Consider the following 12,063-nt stretch of genomic DNA (forward strand, 5'->3'; position numbering starts at 1 on the left):
TTTATTTTTTTGAAAATCTGCATTGTTAAGTAATGGGATATTATTGAATCATAATGTTATTTTCTGTATATGGCTGAGTAAAAAAATGCTCAAATTTTGGAATACCCCCTCCCCTTCTCAGTACAAAAATGGTCAGTGCCTTATGGCGCGTCATTCTCGTCAAAAGAATGAAAATAATATGTGATGTAAAATGTTTATTCCGCAATCAAAATGTCTGATTATAAACACACTCAAAATTTTAACTTATTTTGTTAATCGACTTCGCTAAGAAAAAAATCTTCACCGAGCGCAGCTTAATACGACTGCAATATATTGAACTCTGTTCACTTCTAGGCAAGCGTGGACACAATCAACGTTTTTGACACACTTAAACTAAGAGAGTGACAGTTCACTATGGACACACCAACTAGTTAGGATATACATTGCACAGTATTTTGTAATTCAATAGATGCTATGAGAAGTTCTATCAAAAACTTATTTGTAAAATAAAAAAATACATATTGGACATTCAGTTGGAACTTAACATGGATGAAAGGGTATACTTTCTCTGAACCAATTAATGTCGATAGAAAGAGTAGAAATCAAGTTAGTCGCTCTAATACGCTTCCGTATTAAACAAGAGGCTCCTAGGAGCCTGAATCGCTCACCTTGTTAAATGTTTGCCTCTCAAGGGCAATAACTCTAACAAGTAGTTGTCCAACAATTTTGATCATAAAGACTTTGGTAGGACTTATCATAAGGATCATTTCACCAGTGAAAGTTTCATTCTATCTACCATAATTTTCAAGATATTGTCTGAAAACTGTAAAAACAGTAATTTTTCACCTCTCAATGGCAATAACTCTGACAACTTTGATCCCTGGGAGACTTTTGTAGGCCTTATAATAAGGATCATTTCAGCAATCGAAAGATATTGGCTAGACTGTTTGAAGATATATGCAAGAAACTACTGTCTGACCCCTATATTATATTTTTAGTAACAGCGGCCATGTTTTTAACTGATAAAAAATCCAAACAGTCATTTTATTTAGGATACCCTAAAAAACAAAAATACCAACTTTCATTGAATTATGTATAGTAGTTTCTGAGGAGAAGATTTTTGAAATAACGTAAAAAACAGCAAAAAAAAACGTCCAAACAGGACAATAATTCCAACATGGGTTAACTGATTTGCACCAAATTTTGGCCACAGGTAGATCTTATCATGCTCAATACTTTCACTTTATGTCAGAATTTGGTTAAACCTAACGGTTTTTGTTTTTCTGACCCCTATGTTCTATTTTACTAACGGCGGCCATGTTATTCAACCAATCAAAATTCCAAAACATCATATTTTGCAGGATACTCCAAGGAACAATCATCTTGAGTTTCATTCAAATCCATTCAGTAGTTTCAGAGGAGGAGATGTTTGAAGAAATTGTTAACGATGACGACGGACGCCAATTGATGGTAATAGCTCACATGGCCTACGGTACAAACATAACAATTTACGAAGTTATGTGGTTTTCTTGTCAGCCTGCCATCAAAGTTCTGAAATGTTAACCCATTGTCCGATTAGTCAAAGAGTTGAAAATAGACACAACGAATCCTTAAATGACCCAATTCCGTTACATAATCTTTATCTGACAGTTTCAGTTATGTCATAGAATTAACATTTTTTTGGCTATATACCTTCAAATTTTGAGTAAAATTCTTTGTTCTCTATGTTAACTATTCCATGACTTCCTTGTGTAGCATTGGAGACAGCGCAGGCGCTGTATGCAAGTACATCGATAGTACTATCAGTGGCCGTTCATGTTAAAATAGGGATATTTCCATCGGCTTACTTTTAACAAGTATCGGCAAACTTTTCAAAAGTATCGGCTTACTTTTGAAAAGTATGCCGATACTTTTTTCACTATGCATAAAGTTTTTGTATCGGCTTACTTTTGAAAAGTATGCCGATACTTTTGATAAGTATGCCGATACTTTTAACAAGTAAGCCGATACTTTTGAAAAGTAAGCCGGTACTTGTTGAAAGTAAGCCGATAGAAATATCCCTATTTTGACATGAACGGCCACTGATATAGTACTTACACTATAGTGTACACAACAAAGCACTTGAATCTCTGGCTCCAGTAAAAACTGGAGCACGGACCGAGTGCATCGGTAGGGTAAGCCCCCTCTACTGTTCTAGAAACACATGCCGAGTTGCTCATAAAATGTCAAGTCCGGGGCAGACGAAAGAGGAAAGGAAAAATATGACATGGTGAAGAAAACAGTTTTCATGGTACAAATGGATACACCGTAACGATCCTCGAGTTCATGATGACGACCATAAAACTTCTGTAGTGATGACTTCAATCTTGTAACAACAAAATCCTGTTCCAGAAGCCTAATTGTAAGAAATCTAGTGCGGTACATACGTAGGTGATGAAAGGATGCTGCCAAAGATGAAAAGAAAGTTGACAATACGGAATGAAAAGTCGCGTTTGTCGTGTAATTTAGTCAATAGTTTTCCTTTACCATCTATCTCAAAGTCAAGATTTGAGGCTGACGTCACAGCATCAGTAGTATCCTTTGGGGTAGATGCGATGTGTCAAACCTCTGAAACTAGGATTGTTTAATAAAGATGATAAACCATCTATATAGCAGAAACTGAAATTACAGGATCTAGCTAAACGAAGCTCTTTCTCTCGGATCAGATCAACTATAGCCAGCCTCGTAAGAGTGAGGGGAATATGTCATTGTCGCCGGGTACTTTGTGGCATTAAGAAAAATGTCGTCCTGTATATTTTTTTATTCTGAAAATACTATTAATCAGCTTTGTAATATAAAATTACAATAGCGAGCTTAACATTTCTCGTATTGAACTATTAAATAATTCCGAACATTTATTATATTTATAATTGACTAACCTGAAAATACAGGGAACTGTTGCCAAACAGTCCACTCTGTTCCACATATGCCCATACAATGTAATGACTACAGGTGTGACAGGCAGTTAGTAAACAGGTGATATTTTTCATGCAAGAGTGCATTCTAATTAAGGTGCGTTTGACTTTTAAATTTGGTCCGTCAGTTAATATGAACTGATGATGTAATGAATGAAATGACTTGGATAAAATGTATATCATATTTTATCAAAATCAATAGTTTTAATTAAATAAAACCAAAAATACGGAAAGCTAAATGGACCTTCCCGTGACATCATCAAGTAGGCGGCACAATTTGTTCCCATAGGAATGCCGACCGTTTATTGAAAAACACTGGACAAATATGTTATCGATCAAAAATTTCAGCGTTTTGGAATCATCTCCTTCGGTATATTTCAAGATGATTTGGAATTATTTTTTACAAAGTATGAGGAATCTCCACCAAGAACTATATATTGTCTCTTACAAATACACTAGGACAATAAGTAGTAAAATTTTCAACCATAAAAATACATTGCAGAATCTAAACATTGAGGAATGTTTAAAATTGCCTGTGACATGTGACTGTGCTTCTTCTTTCTTTGATAACAGTCCTTCTGGTCATGTCATCACTGGAGATTTGAATATTATTGAAAATGAACTCCTACGTAAGGTCCAAAATTCGGAGAACCACAGCGCTTCAATTGGAAACTTAATTTCAAAACCACAATGGATGCTGTTGACGATTATGCCAGATCATGGATAAAGAGAGACAAGGACCAAGAACCAGAAATCGAGCCATTGTCAGATTGGATACGTGCCATCCGATCGTTGGTACGGAATTTTATTGACAATCTCCAGAAATTTGTCAATAAAAGACCCAAGTCCGTATTCAACGATCGTGAGGCAGTTGAATGCCTTTCCTCACTACATGAGAAATATGTCCAAGCGGACAAAGCTTCAAACAACATTGTATTTGTTTGTAAAGCGTATTACCTCAGTTGCCTTATTAAGGAATTGGGCATTGATAGTTACATCCCAGGTAATGCCACATATATACGTACTACTTTTGACAAAGATGTAATCCTAAACAACCACAAGTCCTTCATGTCTTCTCTCAACGGCGAAACAAAATGTGATGACATACCTTACTTGTATTGGATTCCCAAACTTCATAAGAATCCATACAAAAAAAAACGTATATTGCAGGATCTTCATCTTGCTCCACGAACGAGATGTCAATTCATGTTACAAAGATAATGCCTGCAGTGAAGGATGGACAACAAGCTAACTGCAATACCACCTACTCTCATAGTGGCATTATTTATATGTGGATACTTAAAAATTCTCAAGATTTACTTCGAAACCTTAAATCCCGCAGTTTTTTGGACATTAGTATTCTCCAAACTTTCGACTTCTCAACTCTTTATACTACATTACCACATGATAAATTGAAATCTCGCTTGAAAGGACTTATTCGTAAACCTTTTGCTGTTTAAAAAAATATGTTGTTCTTAGTTACAAATCCACATATTTTTCTACAACATCGCAGAAGGGCAAAGTGTGTTACACAGAAAAACAAGTTTGCGATATGCTTGATTTTCTCATTGATAACATATTTGTCACATTTGGAGGAGCTCTTTTTCAATAACAAGTTGGCATTCCAATGGGCACTAACTGTGTTCCTCTCCTAGCCGATTTGTTTTTTTTATATTCATACGAGACTGAATTTCTTCAGAACCTCATGAGGAATAAATATTTAAAAGATGCTAAATCCTTTAACTTCACATATATTGATGATGTATTGTCCGTCAACAACCCCTTTTTGGTAAAAGGTTATCGTCAATATATCCACCAGAGCTCGAGATAAAGGAGACTACAGGTACAGCCTGTCCTGCATCTTTTTTGGAAAAACATCTCGAATTTGACAACAGTGGTCATCTCAGCACTAAGATTTATGATAAAAGAGACGACTTTAATTTTGATATCATAAATTTCCCTTACCTATGCAGCAATATCGCTTCATCTCCTGCATATGGTGATTTTACATGTATATCAGAATTGATTCACTCTACACTAGAACAAGTACTAACTACTCTGATTTCCTTGAACGCCATAAATGTCTGTGTAACAGACTCTTGAATCAGGGGTATGAGGAAATGCGTCTTAAAAGGTCTCTTACAAAATTCTTTGTCAGATATCAGTCCTCAGTTGAAAAATACTCAGTTTCTTCTAAAACAATAAGTAATGATTATTATTTTTTTTTTGTAAAATGTTTTTTGTGCTGCTGATGTGACCACTGATTTGCCGATTGTGACAATAGCATGCAGATGCTTTTTAATCACCAATGGTATAGTCATGTCGCGATGGAAGAGGGAGGTTTAGCGAGCTGAAAAAATCATATGTTCAATGCTATTGTATTCTGATATTAATCTTGAATTGAGGGAATCCAAATGATCTTTCGAATTTTTCAGAATCTACATTGAATGAATACCACTAAAGGAGTAACTGTTGTGGTAGGACTGGAGACCCTCTTTTGATTCTTGTGGAGTTTAGGAATCCAGTACATAGACTATAGATCACGATCATCGTCTTTGGTAGAGCGACTAAAAAAGGATAGCACAGATTTTTGGTTTTCCACTATCTTTTCTTTGTAAAGTGTAGTGGCAGTATATGTCTTGCCACTGGTATTATTTTCTACGTCTACCTCTGATAATGAATTTTAGATGCAATACGTTTTGCAAACAAAAAAAATGTTGTTTTGGGCTTTGTTGCTATGGATTTGTCTTTGAAATATGGGGGAAATTTGTTGGTTACGTTTTTGTGATGAAGGATGTTAGCCAAATTAATTGCATCTATTTGTATGGATTCTGTGCAGCAGACGGTAGATCGCAATCATCGTCTTCGGTAGAGACCAAAATAGGATAGCACGGTTTTATGGTATAAAATACCTCTTCGTTAGGGGATGTAATAGCAGTATATATGTCTTTTTTTCTAGTTTGGGGAGCTGGGACAGATGTAAGGCGTAATTCGCATTTGTCAGATTAGTTTTCATGTTACAATCGCTCGATTGGTAAAAAAAAACCACACCTTTATAAATTGATTCGAAATTGAAAGAACTTAATTCAAATTAAAGAGAAGCATGGCCGCTTCATCATTAGAGAATGTGCATAAGCGATGCTTGCTTGCAAGACTCGACGGGTACTCAAAGTTTTCCATATACAAACCCCCTCACTCAAGCTGCTCTAGGCAACACTTCACATTGCAATAATTGGAGAGGTTCTAAAAGCAAAACCTCTGTTACAACAATTTAGTTTAAATATTTCATTACAAGTCAAATGTTGATGCCAAACAAAAAGCATTTCTACCGACTGTTAAATGTTGCTGTGTTCGCCCACTGAAACACATTGCAAGAAAAGGCGGCTTCAGCCGATCCCGGCACCAATGGCTGGTCGGAAAATGGCGAGGAGTTTTGATTGGGCTTGATCCAATAGTCCAGATCACGTTTTTGCTGGGAATGTTCATGATTGGGCAAATTTGAATTCTTGGATAAAACGCCATTGCAGGCAATCGGTTCTTGAAATCAGAGAAAGCTAGCTGAAGGCTGAAGCGAACATGTGTCAATATTGAGTAGTTCATTCCAAAATATAACAGGAATATATTGAAGTTTTCTGTAGACTATTTTGAAAAACAGTTTTTAGTTCTGTCATACAGAAGACAAACGTAATTTGGTTGCTCTCATAGAAAGATCTTTAGTGCTGGTGCTTTTATAAATAGCCATTCTTTAGTTCGTTTATTTTTTTGAAACTTGTTAGTTTTATCTTAAACTCATATAAATTGATTTCCCATTCATTGTTCTCACTTTTCATATTTAAAGAAAAACACAAAAAAAGTCAGAAAAAATTGAAGCATGCTATTTTTCATGATCTTGTTTATTAACCAGTTGTACATGTAATTTTGAGGTAAAGGCCATTCAAAATAAAAAGTAAGGCTCGCAGCGGCGTCCTACTTGCAAATTAATATGTTCAGCTTCCAGTCACCAGACTCCCTGCTTCAAAGACAGTATCATGCTGCACAAAAGAACGTTTGAACATATCCAAATACCTTTCCAATGTAATTTTGACCTTCACAACACTTCTGGGTATATCAAACGAGGAGATCGACCACAACACTCTTTTTAGCAGTGTCAGGGATTAAAATTTTGAAGGCAGGCATGTTTAATGGTCTTCAGAATTTCAATGGGCCATTCTTTCCAAAAAAAAAATATTTTAATGAGACATTTTCAGCTGGAATGTGATAAATGGTGCATGGCACCCTATAATCCCACTGTTATGTCTTACGCTTTTCCAAGTTCAATAGTACTAGAAATGCCTATTAATGACTAAGCTTTAATGTATGTCACTGCACTCTCATTTATAAAGCAACTAATGTAAGAATCTGGTCACAGTGAAAGATCAGAACAATTGTGGCAAAATGTTACAGCTACAATACCTTCAATGGAACCACACACAGATCAAGGATTGTATAGCCTTTAGTTGACTATTTCATTCGATTCCTTTATTTGTATATCCTTTTATACGAGATATAATAGAACCAAGCAAGGTTAGGAATACTCAAAGTTTAACTAATTTTGATAGCTAAATGCCTATTTTTTATACAAAGTCACATTTCACTATTACTTTGAAAAGACTGGAGTCTGAAACGAACATATTTTTTTTTTATAAATTTTTACCCTCAGAATTTTGTGTCCATATGCACTCACAAGCAATATTCACCTGTGTCCACACTTGTTAGAAAGTAATTATTTCCTGTAGTTAACTAAAGTAAGTCAAACTCCAAATTATCATAGACTTTTACTTCATAACAGGAGAAAAATGCATTTGTAGCATTCATATAAAATATAAATAGTTCTATGTACAAAAGTTATCACTGGAAATTTCCTGTTCAAAAGTAAAACTCAACTTCTTCAATGGTGATATGGAATGTATATGAATGAACAGTTTTCTCTCTCAAGACCAAAGAAGCAAAGTCATATCACAGATTTTTGAACTGTCTCATTAACATTGTATAAGTTTTATATCCAAATTTAATCATCCTCTTCTTCTTCTTCTTCAGCTTCCTCCATTTCTTCTGGCTCAACAGCATCTTGTTGAGCCTTACGTATCTGCCTCTCTTCTTCAACTGAGGGATCTTCAATTTCAGTTATTTCAGCACCACTTGGGAACTCCTCTCTGATAGGTGTAGTTTCTGGTGGACTGTAGTTATCCTTGGAGTATTTGTGACCAGTTCCGACGTAAACATTCTCAAATTTTCTGCAAAACACAAATTAAATATAAATAATAGTCTGCAGAAGTGATTTCTGATTACAAAGCAACCCTGTTTCAAAAATAGTTCTATATAATACTTGTTTACTAACTTACTGTACATGTATCAACAACTACTTATTAAAGTATTCTGTAAAGTCTGACATGATTGTCAATGTTTTCAAATTCTGTTTTCTATGTGCTTATTACTATCAATTTGTCAAAAGGCAGAATTGTTATGATCAGGTATCTTATAAGGAATAACTTCATAATTACTTTTCAGCAGCAAATGCATAAGCTCCGGGCCAGAGGTTGGATCTCATAACAGCACATGCATATTGCGGGATGAGATTGTAAGACAGTTTTGGTGTCCATGGAGGCATGTTATCAACCTCTGCATCTTCTGACAGAGGTGTTAAAAGCTCAGGTCCTCTCTCTGGTTCAGGTTCATCTGGTTCCTCTCTCTCCTCCTCTTCCTCCTCATCTTCAAATTCATCTTGTTCTGGTTTTGCTGGAGGGAACCACACACATCTACCCTGTTAAAAATAAACCAATAACATTCTTACTTTCAATCAGTAGATAATTGAAATTAAAAACGAACATGTTGAATCACACCAATAAAGCAGGCTTTCACATTTTGTTTTATTTAGAAATGCATCAATTAATTTTTAATGGAAGAGTAGAGTAGGATTAAATTTGAAAAAAAAAGTAAAAAGGCAGGATTTAAATTCATAGTTACAAAAAACAAAAACAAACCAGGAAAGGCCTTTGCAAAACCATTTCTAAAGCTACAAGTACATAATTACAAACAAACCTGTGGTAATATGTGTTGTACATGGTGCACCCAATGTGACAATGATGGATCTGTTAAATCTCTCATTGGATGGGGCTCATAGTCTGGATTAATGATAAAGTTCTCCCGGCCTGCAAATTACATCAGCAAATTAGTATATCTCCTTTTACATTTTAACACCTGTCAATAATGCTACATATGTTACATTTTTCTAAAGAAATTAATAATTCTGGGTTCAAAGTGCAAATATTGATATGTTGGGGTTTCTGAAGCAACAAAATATTGAAACTTACTTCCACCTTCCTCTTCTTCTTCTTCCTCTTCATCAAAGATATAGTAAGAAAGAGGTGAAATGTGTGTTCCAGCACTGATACGAGCAATCTGAGCTCGAAGGTAGTTAGATTCATTTCCTGGAAATGGGGGATAACTCACAATCTGAAACGAAGTGATGCATTTTTATCAGTGTATAATTTCAGTATCATTACAAAAAAAATTATAGTGGTAAATGGTACATATACAGTTATTAAAGTGTTGGGGAAAAATACACAAAGTAACCGATAAAATCTAAGTGACAAAATGAAGACAATGTATTCATTTTGAAAAAAAAATCATTAATCTCATTCAACTTACTACTGATAAAACAACAGATACTTTAATATAAAACACAATGTTAAAACAATATCTACATGTATTACATACAAAAAAAATATATAATACTTTTACATACATAGAGGCTATGAAAGTTGAACCACAAACTTCCTTCTAAGTGATTTGATTAAATCACTATTCATTACAACAACACTTTTGCAGAAAACAGTTTCACTTACTGGTGCATCTAGTCTTCCTGTGAAGTATTTTTTTATTTGTCTGGCAGCTTGAACCTGTGCAGGTGTAACTGGTGGCAGCTTTATCCAAGGTTTACCAGCTGAAAAGCATCAAACAATTCATATATACATTTGGTATCAATACTTTGTCTCTAAATATACACATATAGGTAACTAGATAAGTCAAAATAAAGCCATTTTTTTCTCTCTCAATAATCTTAATAAAGTATACACAGTTTTAATAGCTTGTGTGACATGTGTTAAATGAAAAACAATCTTTTGTTGCTCATTCATATATTTTTTACTGTTGTGAAAATTTTAACACACAAATGATTACTAGTATAACATGATTTCGTACAAATCACCAGAACTTACGATCATTGCACACAAAATAAGTTTTCTTGTTAGATCCTGATCTATTTTCTTCCCTTGGAACTTCAGGTGGTGGTTTCCAGTCTGGTTTGGGTGTATCATCTTCTTGTTGTTCTTCTGTTAGACAAAACATGGTTTAAAATTATAGTCATACTGATGCAATTGTTTTGAAAACATTAATATGAAAATAAGTCATATTACCCCCCTTTCCTGATTAAATACTGGTAAATAACCTGGTTAATTTACTATTTTAATGTAAATAAATGACTACAAACCTTCTTCTCCATCCTCATCTCCTTCTTTTTCTGTCTCTTCTTCAGCATGTGCTTCCTCCTATAATTCATTTTGAATTAGGGTTTAAAATTAACAAATAAACACAGATTAAAAGTTTCTTTCTTGATAATCTAATCATTTTATGTGAATGACAAAGACATATAACATCCATCTTTATCAAACTAAATAATTTATTGATAATTGCTCTGGAATTATGTAAATCCTCACCACTAATATTTTTCCTGTTTTGTATGATTACAATGTTCTACTATCATCTATAGTATAAATATTTCAAAATTTGTCCTATTGGATATTTGTATCTAATTTTCATAAATCCAGTGTGCTTCGGAATCCTGCTTTAAATACTTTTGCTCAGTAAATGTATAATTAAACATACCTCCTCTTCTTCTTCATCTCCTTCATCATTACCCTCTCTGTATTCAACTTCAGCTACTAAATAGTTTTGTTCTGTCCCAAATAGTTTACCCCAGAAATGCACATGTTGCAAAGGATAACGATCTACTAAGTCCTTCAAGGCTAACCAAATCCTAACAAGTTCTTCACGACCTAAACCGATACCAGCTTGTTCAAAATAAAAGAAATGATCCATTAAATTTGGCAGTGGTGTTTCAACTTCTTCATCTTGATCTTGATCTGCTTCGTCACCTTCTCCTTTCTGAAATAAAAATTATTTTTAATAAGTTAAGTGAGTATAAGAAAAAGATTGACTTTGCTGAACTTCCCTAAACTGACAACTGACAGAATAGAGACATAGCCATGACTTCTTTCTTTAAGTGTCTTATAAACTAATGTTTTTCCCCTTAATTGGTGAAACATGAAGACCTTCCCAAAATCCGTGAATTTCCTAGTGTGATTATTGTGCATTCAATATACATCAATCGAAACATGTAGATCTACTTACTGAAAATAGTTTCTGGTGAATTTCAGCAAGTGCCACTTCAGTTGATTTGTCCACCTTATCCTGAACAGTATCAACATTTGAAACAAATTTTGATCGTTTTACATCTTTGCTGATGTCTTCAATAATATCTGCTGCATTTTCTGGACGCTCATCAAGTACCTTTGTGAGGACACTGCTCAAATGATCATATCTGCAAGAATAAAATTATCACTATAGTGGAAACAATCTTTGCATATAACTGAAGCACATTGCCATTGAAAGAATAAAACTGAAAAGCCCAACAGAAAACAGACTAACAACTAAGTTTAGGATCTGAAACTAATACAGAATGTCTATAATTTTGACTAAACACTGTTTTAACACAAAGACAAAATAAAAACAAAAACAGCGGACTTACAAATTTGTTCCTGTGTCTGCACTTGCTGTAAGAAGCCAAGATTTAGCATTTATAAATTGTTGTTCTTTTGGATTCATGTTAAGCTCCGTGTTTGCTGGTGTTGTGGTCATCTTTAAAATTTCCTGGAGGTTGGTCCTCCTTTCACTAATACACCTAAACAATCGAAATATTGGTGTTGTCACGTCTTTTCTTGTTGCCAACCTACAAGTCTGCACCGACAGTGACGTTGTCAAGGTAAATACACAATTTTGTGTACGAGACCACTACGTCATTTCCGCCCCTCTT

At 34.5% G+C, this 12,063-nt stretch overlaps 1 protein-coding gene across 1 annotated transcript; it reads right to left on the reverse strand.

Moving 5' to 3' along the window:
- Nucleotides 1–7,734: 7,734 nt before the first annotated feature.
- Nucleotides 7,735–12,012, reverse strand: LOC148623644 (radial spoke head protein 4 homolog A-like). The gene is made up of 10 exons (XM_088565619.1): nt 11,779–12,012; nt 11,382–11,571; nt 10,857–11,135; nt 10,462–10,519; nt 10,190–10,303; nt 9,818–9,915; nt 9,284–9,425; nt 9,012–9,121; nt 8,474–8,733; nt 7,735–8,206 (listed from the first exon to the last, which is right to left on the reverse strand). The coding sequence occupies exons 1-10, from the start codon at nt 11,886–11,888 to the stop codon at nt 7,981–7,983; spliced, it is 1,587 nt and encodes a 528-aa protein (XP_088421745.1). The 5' UTR covers nt 11,889–12,012; the 3' UTR covers nt 7,735–7,980.
- Between the last annotated feature and the right edge of the window lie 51 nt (nt 12,013–12,063).

The sequence above is a fragment of the Perna viridis genome, chromosome 2, assembly GCF_037379345.1.
Source record: "Perna viridis isolate PV_CMFRI_1.1 ecotype Kerala chromosome 2, ASM3737934v1, whole genome shotgun sequence".
In the NCBI taxonomy this organism is placed as follows: Eukaryota; Metazoa; Mollusca; class Bivalvia; order Mytilida; family Mytilidae; genus Perna; species Perna viridis.

Coding starts and splice junctions, on each gene's coding strand:
- LOC148623644 (XM_088565619.1), bottom strand. CDS start 11,888: ATGACCACAACACCAGCAAACACGGAGCTTAACATGAATCCAAAAGAA. Junction 10,520..10,856: donor GAGATGAAGAAGAAGAGGAG/GTATGTTTAATT, acceptor AATGAATTATAG/GAGGAAGCACATGCTGAAGA. Junction 9,916..10,189: donor TTATTTTGTGTGCAATGATC/GTAAGTTCTGGT, acceptor GATGCTTTTCAG/CTGGTAAACCTTGGATAAAG.